At 43.7% G+C, this 13,208-nt stretch overlaps 1 protein-coding gene across 1 annotated transcript in view; it reads right to left on the reverse strand.

Annotated features, from left to right (window-relative positions):
* The window catches only part of JAG1 (jagged canonical Notch ligand 1), a 35,744-nt gene that overhangs the window by 9,680 nt on the left and 12,856 nt on the right, over positions 1-13,208 (reverse strand). The window contains exons 4-10 of the mRNA XM_069008977.1: positions 7,762-8,016; positions 6,703-6,763; positions 2,810-2,940; positions 2,386-2,505; positions 1,829-1,942; positions 1,162-1,275; positions 297-410 (exon numbers count right to left, since the gene is read on the reverse strand). Of these exons, the coding sequence (XP_068865078.1) occupies positions 297-410; positions 1,162-1,275; positions 1,829-1,942; positions 2,386-2,505; positions 2,810-2,940; positions 6,703-6,763; positions 7,762-8,016 (909 nt within the window). The remainder of the gene's footprint in view (positions 1-296; positions 411-1,161; positions 1,276-1,828; positions 1,943-2,385; positions 2,506-2,809; positions 2,941-6,702; positions 6,764-7,761; positions 8,017-13,208) is intronic.

Raw genomic sequence — 13,208 nt, forward strand, 5'->3', positions numbered from 1 at the left:
ATGCCTTCCTTGAGATAAGGTTATTATAATGGGTGGGAAACCTTTCACGATTCTTCTAGGAGAGGCAGTAAAACTTCACATCATTGTTTTAGTCCTTTTATCAGAATATAGCTATGGTACAGGCTAATGACTTTGATAAAATTGTATATTTTCATTCCGTACTAACTACTCCCTTTCTAAAAACATCAACTGCTGGGGCTCTGCCCAGTGTTTAAATCTGAGCTTAGAACTCAGTGGCACACACACACATCCCCATAGAACTGGCCTTTGACAAACCCAAGGGTATGGACACTTACTTATATCACAGTTGTGGCCAGACCAGCCAGTAATGCAGTCACAGTAGTAGCTGCCGATCAGGTTCCTGCAGGAGTTGGCATTGACACAGGGCTTGCCCTCACATTCATTCGCATCTGGAAAACCAAGAGGAACATTCAGGGGGGAGGGGAGAAGCCCACACCCCCAGAAGTTCCTACAGAGCTAAGAGGAACTTGCAGTGGACAACAGGGATTAGCATGACTTGAAAGAATAAAAGTCAATCATACATCAGCCTCTCAATCTCTTTCAGTTTCTCTGCAATTAGAACATACAGGCTACGCTAATTATTTCACAATTACCCAGCCACTCATTAGGAGCAACTTGCCCCCCCACACACATCTCAGCTGAGCGTTCTGAGGGAGGAATGCTGCAGTCTGTTCATTGGGATGAGTGTGTTGTGTAAAGAATGCAGCCAGCTCATTCTCCCTGAGATCATCCACATTTTGGAACCCAGCTGTGAACTCCTGGGTCTGGAGGAGTTGACATGGTTGAAGAGATACAGCAAAACTTTCTCACAGGGTAAAGGGAGAAACACATGTGGGGGCAGGACTGGGAGGCACAACATGCACCCTTCCCCACTTCAGGGCAGTTCTGGTTTGAGAGATGTCTCTGGTTAACTATTTCCTTCAAGTGCCAGCTCGCAAAAGCAAGGTGATGGAAGCCACACTACTCTTGGTCACTGTCCTAGACCCCAGTCCTGCAAACAGACACTGAATGTCTTCAATGTGCCACAATACATCCACACGCTCCAGAAACATGACCATGACTAATGCAGGACCATGATCCATTTGCATTTATCTTTCCTGGCTCTGAAACAACACTGGATGAAGAGAAAGCAGTTCTTACCTAGCTGGCACGTTTTGCCAGTCCACTGAGGTGGGCAAATACACTTAAATCCATCAACTAGATCTTGGCAAGTTCCCCCATGACCACAGGGATTTGGAGAACAATCATCAATATCTGTAATGCAGAGTAAGGAAAGGCTTAGCTCCGCTCCCAGACTGGCAACGGCAGTAACTGACAAGTTTGATAACGGATTGTTGCAACCCAGGGTTTTCCCTGAGGAGCAGAAAGGCAACAGGACTTCTACTTGGAATTTCTAGGTCACCTCTGATTTCAGCAAAAGCCTCCTTTAAAAATTAGAGCAGTGTGACAAATGGGTTCAAAGCATAGGGGAAAATTTTACCCCTGTGGCCTTTTTGCAAGTGGAAGTCATATTTTGATCCAGCAAGTCTGTCTAAAAAGCATTTTAAATAACATGCCAGAATGCTACAAAAATTCAGCATTCTGCTTCTTTCAAGTTGATTTTGGCTATTCCCTCCCCTGGTAGTTGACAAAAACCTTGGTAAAAGCAGAGGGGAAGAGAGTACACAGGGGTATAAATGGCTGCCAGGAACCAATGCTCAGGCTGGGAAAGGTTAAGTAGTCTGCCCTGTAAGTTTATGAGGGATTAGAAAGACTGATCAAAACCAACAAACTGGCACATTTTTAATAAACACTGAAAAGGACTCACTGTCAGTGCATGTTGGTCCAGCCCAGCCAGGAGCACACACACATTCAAATCCCGTGGATGTCTCGAGGCAGCTTCCCCCGTTGTGACAAGGGTCAGACAGGCAGGCGTGCTCTGCTGCACAGGGACAGAAGGACATCATGGCAGCGGCTACAGCAATGCCACCAGAGCCACCCCTGCTCCCTCCACATGCTTCTGCTCTGGACACACCATCATTACTCCTGCTGCACTGTGCTCCTGCAAGAACCAGGAATTTCCTGGCTCACAGGAAGTCTCCTTCCATGCTAACCTCATCAGCACACTGACTGGCACCTGCTGGAGCCACAGCCAGACAGGGTGGCTTGGAGTGACCTCCCCAGTGAGCAGAAGGCTGATTTCAGAGACTCTAAATGTTCATGATGAAGCATGAACAGGAAAGGCTAGATCTTTGTACCCAGCCCTGACTGGGTACACTAGAAACGGAGTTTTCCTCAATCTCATAAAGTGTATCCAAAACCAGCCACCAAAAGCTGGCATGAATGAACTGTCAGGTGGCAGCTCAGCAGCTGCATCCAACTTACCAATTTCACAGTTCTGTCCTGAGTAGCCCTCAGGGCAGGAACATTGGTATTTGTCAGGGCCAGTGTTGCTGCAGGTACCACCATTCAAACAGGGTGGGTGGGTTCCACAGTAGTTCAGATCTGCAAGAGGGGAGGAGCATTAAAGCCATGGCTGGAAAGCAACAGGAACATCACCACGTGCTTTGTTCTGTTATCCCAGAGCCTTTACAGAATGCATCCCCACACAGGAGTGGGACAGGACAGGGACAAGCTAAGGACAGATGCTGACCCTGCCAGAACAGCAGTGGGGACAAGGCCAAGCAGCTGAGGGCCAGCACGCTCCCAGCACGTTTCAGGAGCTCGCTCAGCCCCACGTGCACTCCCTCAGTGCAAAGTCTGCCAGCGCTGACATTCAAGTGTTACACGGCCTCTGGGATTAGCATACCTTTGTCACAGAGCTGACCACCCCAGTTGGTTTCACAGAGGCACTGCCATGGTTCAATGCAAGTGCCATGGACACATCCCGGGTGCGGAATGCACTTATCACAGTACTGGCCTTGCCATCCATACTGACACCTTCAGTTAAAGGGTGAAAAAAAGGAAAAAAAAAATCAGAACAGGGAAACAAACCAAACCCCATCATAATTGCTGTGTGTAGATATGAGTGTGCAACTCCAAAGCTTGAAGAAAGGCTGGGGAAGTGGGGCAGAAGGGCAGGATGAGGGGAGGGGAGAGGCTATTCAAGGATTGTTTGATGGTTTCTTGTAAACAAACATTTTGGTAGTTTTGCCAAGGTCTCTGTAGCCGGCCTCCTGACAAAAGAATAACTGTTCTGAGAAAACCAGCATGAGGCCATTCAGCACAATAATACTCCTTTGGAGCCTCATATAAATGTGGCAGAGAGGGTGGGTGTGCACTACAAATCAATCTCTGGACTTTGACAGGGTGCTTTATAAATTGAGGGGGGAAGAAAAAGTCTGTGGAAACAATAGTTATCCAGAGATCCTCATGAATACAAGGTTCCAGGCATTTCAGCCACGCTGGGTTTGCAGGAAGACAAACAAAACCATAACCACCAACTCTGGGCCTTGGCAAGGCAGTAGCAAAACATGAGGAGTTCCCTGCTCTATCAAAACCAACCTTATTCTGGATAGAGACACACACACAGCCAGTATGGACTGGGCCACAGTCAGGGATGGAAGAAAGCAGCACATCAGGATTTTGCACATGTTCAAAGATCAGCTGTTGGTGTGTTTCTGAATTTGATGTTAATAGCCTCTTTTCAGGGAATAACTAAATCATATCCAATTCTGAGAAACACTGATGTCTGAAGAAGAATTTATCACTATTTGATTTCTTTACTGTCATTATCAATGAGCTACCTGAATTTTCTACTTAAAAGGAAGATGTTCTTTTAAAATAAAGCTCCCTTAAGGGAAAGCTTATTTTGGCTTTCATTTAGTTCTCACTAGCAAGACAGACCAAGGATCCTTCAAATTAAAGTGGATCTATAGATAAAAACAAGCAAAACAAGTTGAAAATGAAAAGCAAGGCTTTGTTGAGGTACTGTATTTCATTAACAGGTCCTGAGAGTAATTGATCAGCAGCAATTATGCACTAAGATGTCACTAAATTATGAAAACAAACCTCAGCTCTACAGAAGTCAGCTAAGCTTTTTATTTGTAAAACCCCCCACCATTCTTCTGCTGGCAATTTCTTCTCATGGGAAAAAGCCAGAAGGATCTATCCAATGGATAATCACACACAGCCAGTGGTAAGTCCAACTTCACTTCTAAAAATCTCAGGTGACAAACTGCATCCTAATTAACTCTTTTTCTTTAACAGCTATTACAATAGCAGCCTTTTCAAAGTCAATGGGAAATTCTTATTAGTTTGTGTATTAAAAAAAGCCAGTCAGTGAAAAGAACACGACAAACACCCAGATAAGGCAAAACAACCTCCCTCAAGTGGCTCTTGGAAAATCCTTCTGTATAGGGCATATAATAAGAATGCACAAAGATCAAGATTTAGGACCATATGCTTTTAATTTGTATTGCATTCAAAGCAATTTGCCTGTGAGCTTGCACACAAGCCCAGCTAAGGGACCTCACCTGCAAAAGCAGGTATCCAAGTTAAGGATTTTACTCCTTTCTGTCAAATCAAAGTGGTGGTGGGTTTTGTTTTCTTTAGAACAAGTGTGAAGAAAGCAAAATAATTAAAAAACCCCCACACCACACGGAAAAAAAATTAATGAGCTGTAGAGCCAAAGGTACTACTTCAAACATCAGCTTCAAAACATAACACACAAAATTGGATACGGCTATGGGCATTTAGGAAAAAAAAGTGAGATATCAGTTCCAGAAAAAGATTCACAGCAATAACTCATGTTTAGTAATATGTATGCAGCAGTTTCTCATGAGAAATTTAAAGTTAACTTTCCTTGTATAGTGATTCATGAGTAAAAATGGTTCAGTTGGCTGGCCTGCATTGAAGAAAGTGACTGGCAGCGAAAGGGAAAAGGATATTTTAAGAACGCTTGCAAGTTGTCTGTTGTACCAGAACGCAGAGCAGTTTCTGCTCGGATGTTATTTTTAAACCCTGTTGCATTTGTAGCATACAGGCTATATGACTCATCAAAACTTAAAAGAAAATAAAATCTTGTTTCTGTGTTCACTTTAAAGATAGTGGTCTAACTTGGCAAGCAGAAGTTATCTGAAAGCACCAGAAGGACAGCATTGTTTCAAGACTATGCAAATCAAGTGTGGGAAAGTTGCACCTTAAGTAAATAAGAGCACTAGTGCATGTCTGGGCAGTAAGTGGGAGGCAAGAGACTTAGAAAGAGAAAGGGAAGAAAAAAATCTGGAAACAAAGCCTGTTGTTCTGACTAGGAGACAGCAACCCCTACAAGGCATGTTTATTCTGATGACAGAAGCACAAATCACTGGTAGTCCTGACTGATATGCTCCTTTCAGCATCTGGCCCCTCGATACTTCCTACTGCTTGTTAGGCTTTTTTTTAATTAAAACAAGATTTAGATTTGGTGTTCTGGGGGTTAACCAGTTTATATTATGCTGCTGATATATTAAACATTAAAATCACAGGACAGCAGTCCATCCTGTGGCTGGACTTTCACTTTGCCGTGGCTCTGTGAGGATGAGAGGTTACTTCCCACCTCACTTTCAGAAGGTTCCTTGGTAATTTTTTTTTGTTTTGAAGCATGAATTACAGAAGTAGAGAAAATGAGCGAGCCACTATGGCTATTTAGGCTGAATTCTTATAGAACAGTCTGTCAGACACTCCAGATTCAGCTCCTGTTGGAAGTCTAGCTCATCAAGCAGTCCACTTCAGGCAAAGGTTTTCAGCAACAGAGAATCCACCAACATGCTCATCAGGCGGAAAAATTACTTTCTATTCCTTCAGACTTCTGAGTCTTATTCAGGAATACCCAAACTCCACTTTTAACCCTTCCCACACAGGATCAATATCAACATTTTGTAACCTCAGAAGCTCTCAGTTGTAAACAGAAATGATAAAGGGTTACATGCAGCAACTTGGAACCTGTCTGTTGATAAAGAATATCCACACTTAATATCTACTGCCCCTCTAAGAGTAAGGGACAAAACTTCCCTGTGCTGTAAATATATGCTGCATATTTTAAGGCATTCCAAATATTTAATTGTTGGGTTATGGATAAAATCTGCTTTCCATTGTCTCCTTGCCAGGACAGAAGGGACTTCAAAGCACAGCAACAAGATTTGGCATTCATCAGAGCCCACTGACAAGATTTCATCCCAGCCATTAACCTCTCAGCACTTGGAGCCAGGCTCACAATGGGAAAGGAACCCAGAGATTTAACTAATCCCATTCTAAAGAATGCTTGACTTTTGCCTACTGATGGAAGAAACCAGGGGGTGGGAGGAAAGAAGGGGGAAACGGTGAAAGGGAGAAGAAGAGAGAAAAGCCACACTGTACTTCAAGCTTGGAATTGAAAAAGCCTATTAATCAGGCTGTTGGAAAAAACATACCCACCAAACATTTGCACTATTTATACAGAAACAATTAGTTAGTGCTCATTAGGCAGCATTCATACTATTTATCCCATACTCCCCTCTCCCTCAGTGCCACCATTTCACAAACCAAAAGCTTCTTAAAATTATCAGTGCATTAAAAGCCTGCTCCCCTCTTATTCTGGGCAAGTCAGCATGAAAAATGTGTCTTGGTCAAAACCACAACTTCCAAAACTCCCTCCCACCCCAGTCCTACTGTGTTTAGCATCACTAGTTTAAAATTAGTTGGGGAGGGGTGGGGGAAAAGCAAGGAGGGATAGGAAGCATTTACCTGCACTCTCCTGGAATTGTACAAGAACCATGCTTGGGGCTACATCCCTGACGACAAATAGCTGTTAAAACAACAAAAAAGAAGAGTATCAGCACGCTGCCCGCTTCCAGCACCTTCGCACTCGTGAGAATGTTTTAATCTCCAACCAGCATTGTAATCCTGCCAAATCCTAGGTTTTAACAAGCGTCTCGCATCAAGTCTACCAGAAGGAAAACCAAGGTAGGTGACTCCCTGAGATAGAAAATCTATCAGCTTTTCTTTCCTATAGGAAATCTATTATCTGGCTTTGCAGAGGAATCGTCCCTAGTGCTGTTCAAAGAGCTGTTTTTACGTGGGAGAAACCATCCTGCCTTGGAGTCTACAGATTTCCTGTCTCTGTCTTTTGCAAGTGATCTGGGCCACTCTCCCTGGCTCTACACCTAGTCCAAAGCAACTTGTAACTACTCTGGATTTAGTTTTGGCTGTATCTCTGAACAGATAGGATATCAAGATGAGCAACAATTCAAATTGCAGGTAAACTCAGTCATTAAGACAGGCTGATAGTCTGTTCTAGGTCCTGCTTTCTCCTTGCCCAATTACCTAGGTAGTAGCCATTCCCTAATAAACATGTTGAACATGATCTCAGGTAGAACAAACAAGCCTGGGACTTTTCAAACACCAAAGCTTTACACTTGCTAGGTCAGCTTTAAAACAAGTCTCTCCTTCCTGCTTGTCTTGAAGTTCTGCACCAAAGGGGAAATCCTTTTTGAAGTCAGCAGCAGAACTCCCATTGAAGTCAGTGGGCTGGGTTTTCTTCCCAAGGGCAAAGATGCGGATAATCAGAGCAAGAAAACATCTGCTAAGTGCCCAGCACTCGGCAGACCTCTCCAAGACTTTAACAGAAGGCAGAAACCACTCTTCTCCTGCCCCCAGCTCCCTGTGTAAAGAGCTGGTCACTGTCCCATCAGTCCTCAGCCCCCCTATCTACACAATCTGACCACTGAATGCAATCTGGATACGATGCCTACAAATCCCTCCCAAGCCCACTGGTCCCTCGCAGGTTGGGCATCAGTCACAAACCTTTGTTGCACTCTGGTCCCATCCAGCCTTCCAAGCAGGTCTTGTTGCCGTTCTGGTCACAGGTGTGGTGAGTGAAGAAGTCATCTCTCGGTCGACAGAACTTGTTGCAGCCAAAGCCGTAGTAATGCTCTGCACAGGTCACACGGATTTGGTACTCAAAGTGGGCAACCCCTGCACTGTGTTTCAGAGTCTGCCACTGGCGGCTGGGATTGATCATGCCGGAGTGGGAAGCCTTCTCAATAATGCGATCGGGGTCTGCAAGGCACAAGAGATGTCAGAGTTTAAAGTTCACTTAGGTCTCGTCATTGACTCCCACATCACAGCTCTCCAGCTTCACAGGCAAGACTATCTGAGGCAGCCAGCTGGTTTTATTAATTTTCTGTTTTAGACAGTCAGATAAGGCTGCCCTGGAGCTACAAACCATTAACTGAAACACGCATGCAGCATTATCAAACAGAACAAAGCTTGAAATCAAAAGGGACTGTTCAGTTACTGCCAATCACTTATCCCTTTTGCAGTGTAAGGGCATCCACTAAGAATTCATACAGTTCATGACTAAAGAAAATTCAGCTGCTTTTACTTCCAGCTCCAACAGACTGGTACAAAATGTGTTTTCCCCTGCTTCTCCATTAATGGCACTAGTCTTGTTTTCAACTGGAGCATTTACAAAAACAACATACTACAACAGCCTAATAAAGCCATGTCTACAAACTGAACACAGGCACTGCAAAAGGTTTGCAGCCTTTTCCTTATGTGCAAACACTAAATTGAAAACTATCAACTCCAGCATTCAGATAACATCAGCAATCTCACCAGATTTTGGCTGAGAAATACCATGGAAGCTCTGTCTTCAGACGGCAGCTGAGAGTACAAAGTCAAGACTACCAGAGCTCAAAGCAGAAGATTCAAACTACTGCATATATGTGCTATAGATCCCCTTCCTCTCTACAGAGCATTTCAAAGTTTAGGTTTGCACTTGACATTTAGCTCTAGCAAAAGTCTTCTGGCTTCCAGAGCCATACAACTGTCTAAATTATGGCTTGAAATAATATTTCACATTTGCTTGGAACATTGTATATATCTGTGGTATTTCACTTTGTAGTCCAGGTCTTGTGACTCAAACGATCTGACACTGCCTTACGACCTGCTGCTACCCAGCACTTGACTGCTGAGTGAAAGTTTATCATAAAACAGCCAAAATATCCTCGCAGAGAGAGTTCAAAACCAACAGTGAGTACATGGGAGCATAATCCAGCGGCAGGAGAATTTTAGGTAGGAAGGCAGTTTGCCAATGGTGTGTTAGCATGCTGTGTGTGAAGTACTGGCACCTCTGAGTGCTAAGAATTAAAATGTACTGATGTGCTGCTTGTTCTTCCAACAACTACAAAAGAACCTTCTGGGATTTTACATGAGGCAGAGTTGAAGACTAAGTCGCTACTAAAGCCTTAAGATGACACATGGGCAATTTTTAATCTAAAATGCTTTTAAATGTATTGCTAAGGACCTTTGATTTGCAGCTTTCAAAAAAGAATTTCCCAACAGGCTTCTCAAGCCTCGGATACCCATTATGGATCCACCACTAGGTCCTGCCTGCTTGTCTGCAGTTTGGAATGAAGTCAAAGCTCTTACTGCACAACCACATAAGAGTGTCAATACTCAGACATTCGTGAGCATTTGCCCATTTTTGGGGGTATTTGTGACTTGAGACTACAGCATTCATTACATGTTTACAGTATGAAATTAAGGGGAACAATTTCTTATTCACCTTCTGGTATTTCTGGTTCTATAATATTTTCCATTTCAATCAGTTTTTATTATTCATTGGCACTAAGCCCCCAACCCCACAACTATGTGTCAGACTTTCAAATGCATGCAGGCCTTTATTAATTTAAATCCCATTCACAGGTAATGTGGATGCCTAAGGACCTTTCCATACTGGTACATCCAGAGCAATATCATGTTCTGTGCTGTGCAGGTGTAAGGCTCTTAGATCTCATCAGCAAGGTTATTGACTAATTCTAAGAGGTACTTAAGCAGATGCATATCTGCTCGTCTTGAATGGGGCTAGTCTGGCAATTATAGTTCCACTCATGCGTGCTGGAGATGGCTCTGCTGCACTTGCCAAGATTACACTCCATCCACAGCACAGCTGGAAAGCAAAGGCACTTCCCCAAACACCGAGTGTGCATAAAGACATCCTGCTCCTCGTGAGTAAAACAACTTTTATCCTCTCCTGTAAGTGGCAGAAGAAAAGGAGAACGACACTCAATTTTGCAAACCAGCCCCCCACCTCCACCCCCACACTCATTCTTGCTTTTCCAGCCTTTTCCTGCTCCCCATTGGGAACATACCCCTGACAGCTATTTCAGAGCTTGGCACCAGAAAGGGAGCTGCCTTGGAAAAGTGAGCTTTCCTTTTGCCTCTACTCTATCATTCTTCTCCTATGTGCCAGCTCATTAGGAAGCTTGTCCTTGCTGTTTGTCTATGACCTCTCACTCAAGCCATCAGCTCTTTGGAGACCTTAACCACAGGCTGAACTCAAATAGAAACACCCTTTTAAATCCACTGGATTTCATTTCTTGCAGGGGCTCAGATGAAATCCAGCTGCAATTTCACTCTGGATCACGGATAAAATGTCTTCCATTGGATACACATTATAAAGCTACCCCCATCCACCTAAATGCAAGTGTGGTCTCACAGGTTTAGGCTTCCTTTCCATTAGCCATCACCCAGAGTTTTCACAATGAAGCGCTGGCATGTTCCTTCTTGTACAAAAACTCCTCCACCCTTGCTTATTCCCACCTGTCAGTGTGCACTTACACAAGGGTGCTGACCCAGACTCCAGGGGAGGCATTGCAACAACTCTGCCCTTCTTAGCCCGCACCAACCACAGTTTCAGTTTTATAGGAAGCAATCCCAACACAGCAGAATGGTTAAGCAAATAAAAAGCAGCAGTCGGCAAGGCTTGAGACAAAGGGATCTTCTGAACTCCCCTGCCTTCATCTGACTCAGAACCCCATGCTTTGATAGAAAGGTTAGAGGAAGCATTAACCCATTAGAAATTGATGAAGTGGAAGAGAGAGGCTTTCTGTACATCTCAAGCTTCCGCTCGCACTTCGCTGTCAGAAACTTTGTTGGTTTTATTCACTTCTTGTGGCTACACTTCAAAGCTATAAATCTCTCTTTTTATTCAGTGGGCAACTGTATCAAAGGTTTTAGACACAAGGAAATGAGCTATTTTGACTGCCCACCTTTGCCTTTCAGTGCTCCAATGTCTGGAAATTATAACTATGCAGCATCAGGAAGCAAAAACAACAACAGAAAAAGCCCAGACTTCTCTGAGCAGTTTGGGTGGCCAAGGACAGCACAGTTATTTTTGAAAGTCTTTGTTTCAGACAACTTCCAGCTATGGCTTGGTTTACATTGTGCTGAAGTCTTTTATGCCTGCCTGGAATTCACATGCAACTGATACCAGTGATTTACAATAGCTCTTTGACATAGTTTGAGATGCAATGTCAGCCCATTAGCTTTATGTATGAAGCAACAGTAGCAAGATGGCAACCAGACAAGAACCAGAGTAAGAAAACCATTTGAGTTGAATCTTGGCTCCAACAAAGCACGATTCTCATCAACTTCAACAGGGCCAGAACTTAACTGCAAGCCACTCTTGGAAGTGAGACAAGAGAGAGTATGTGGTAAAGGGAACGTAGGAGGAGCGGAATGTAGAGGGGGGAAGGAAGCATCCACTCCAGGATCTTCTAACAACTGCATTGATCAGAGGATGCTTTCAAAGCTATTGAAAAGTCACACAAGGCCTACTAAACCCACTTTTATTGTGGAGAGCTCTCACGGGGTCCTCACAATTCAGTGGCAATTAGGGCAAAAGAAAATCCTGGACATCAAAAACCACCCACTCTTCACATTATATGACAACAATTGTGTAGTTCTAATTGTTTTCTTAACTAGTTCTTCAAGCCTTACTCTTCATCTCTGGGAAAGCTGACTAAGTCAAGCCATGCAGCACACAAAGGAAAAGTTTTGTGCAGTGCAGTGACTGAAGTGACCTACACATGGATAAGTGACAGCAAAGCTGGAGCAGGAATGCAGATCAGGAACATATGCAAGAACATGTCTGCACTTGGTCAAATGCACTGCTGAGAAATGAGGCAATTTTGTCTGAAGACAATTATACTTCCAAAACATGAAAGCAAAGAAAGGGTTCATTGTGTAGCGTTGGAAATGCAGTTGTTTCATGAAAAAAGATGAGCTCTAATAATAGAAGAAGTGCCAGAGACTCGGTCTGAAAAAACTCTCAGATCCTACCATAAAACAAGACCTTCATTTTGAATTCAGGCATCTTCCATTTTTAATACAACACTGCTGCTGCAGCATCTACTTTCTTCTCCTCCACAGAACACTCCATATCCAAGAAATCCCCCCGCCACTGCTCCATGACTGTGCTGGAATAGGGCCTGAAATCACAGGTACTGCAACAGTGCCAAATGAGGTTGGTTGTGGCTACCCCTGACAGGGTACATGATTCACCTCAAGGACAACTGCTTTTCTGGAATGAAGAATTATTAGGATATCTCATGTATATTTAAAAAAATATAAGGAGCAGATCTGTGCAGAGAAGTTCCCAAGCCGTGCACTCTTCACCAATTAAAACATAAAAGCACAGCACTGTGCACACTTCTACCAGGCCTTTCTCTCACGAGGCATGAAGCCCATTTCATTCCTGCATGGCTACCGCCTTGGCATTCCAAAGCGGACTGCAAGGAGCTGCTGTAAGATTTCTGTAAGATGGACCACAGTGCTGCTGCTTCCTAGCTGAAGGAAAAGGCCTGTTGTGTCAACAAAAGCTTTATGAGTTCAGATTCACACTCTCTCCTGTGGCTTTTACCACACACACTGTTAAAGCCCTAGGTTGAAATAGAGCTAATTTTGCCCACCTCCTTCAGTAACAGTAGGCAAAAAGCAGAACAGCTCATGTGCCAAGAGACCCTGTAGAGCTTCCTCCAGCCACAGGAAAAGCTTAGCAGAATGTTTCTGAAACCAAAGACATGCCAGGAGAAAGATCCCCACCCTCGATTTCCAGCCAGCTCTACCAGGTGGTGTCAGGTAAATATTTTTTCAGCCCCTACATATAAACCCCCTGACATCCAACTCCCAAGAGCTTCCAGTCACTCCTATTTCTCATCTACAGTCATTAGACAGATATTGATATCAAGTCTTATGCAGATTTTAAGTTTCTTTTCTTTTTTTTAAAGCAGTACATTCAGTTTTGAGAAGTAGTTTATAGAGAGGTTTCAGGTGGACAAGACTTAGGCTTCTGAATATTGCTCCTAATTAAAAAGAACAAAACAAGACCAAAAAACCAAACAAAGACACCTGAAGAAATCCCTTGGCTTTTACTCTCCCAAAGGAGAAAGAAGGAATTAACAGCA

The sequence above is a fragment of the Aphelocoma coerulescens genome, chromosome 3 (genome assembly GCF_041296385.1).
Source record: "Aphelocoma coerulescens isolate FSJ_1873_10779 chromosome 3, UR_Acoe_1.0, whole genome shotgun sequence".
NCBI classification, from domain to species: domain Eukaryota; kingdom Metazoa; phylum Chordata; class Aves; order Passeriformes; family Corvidae; genus Aphelocoma; species Aphelocoma coerulescens.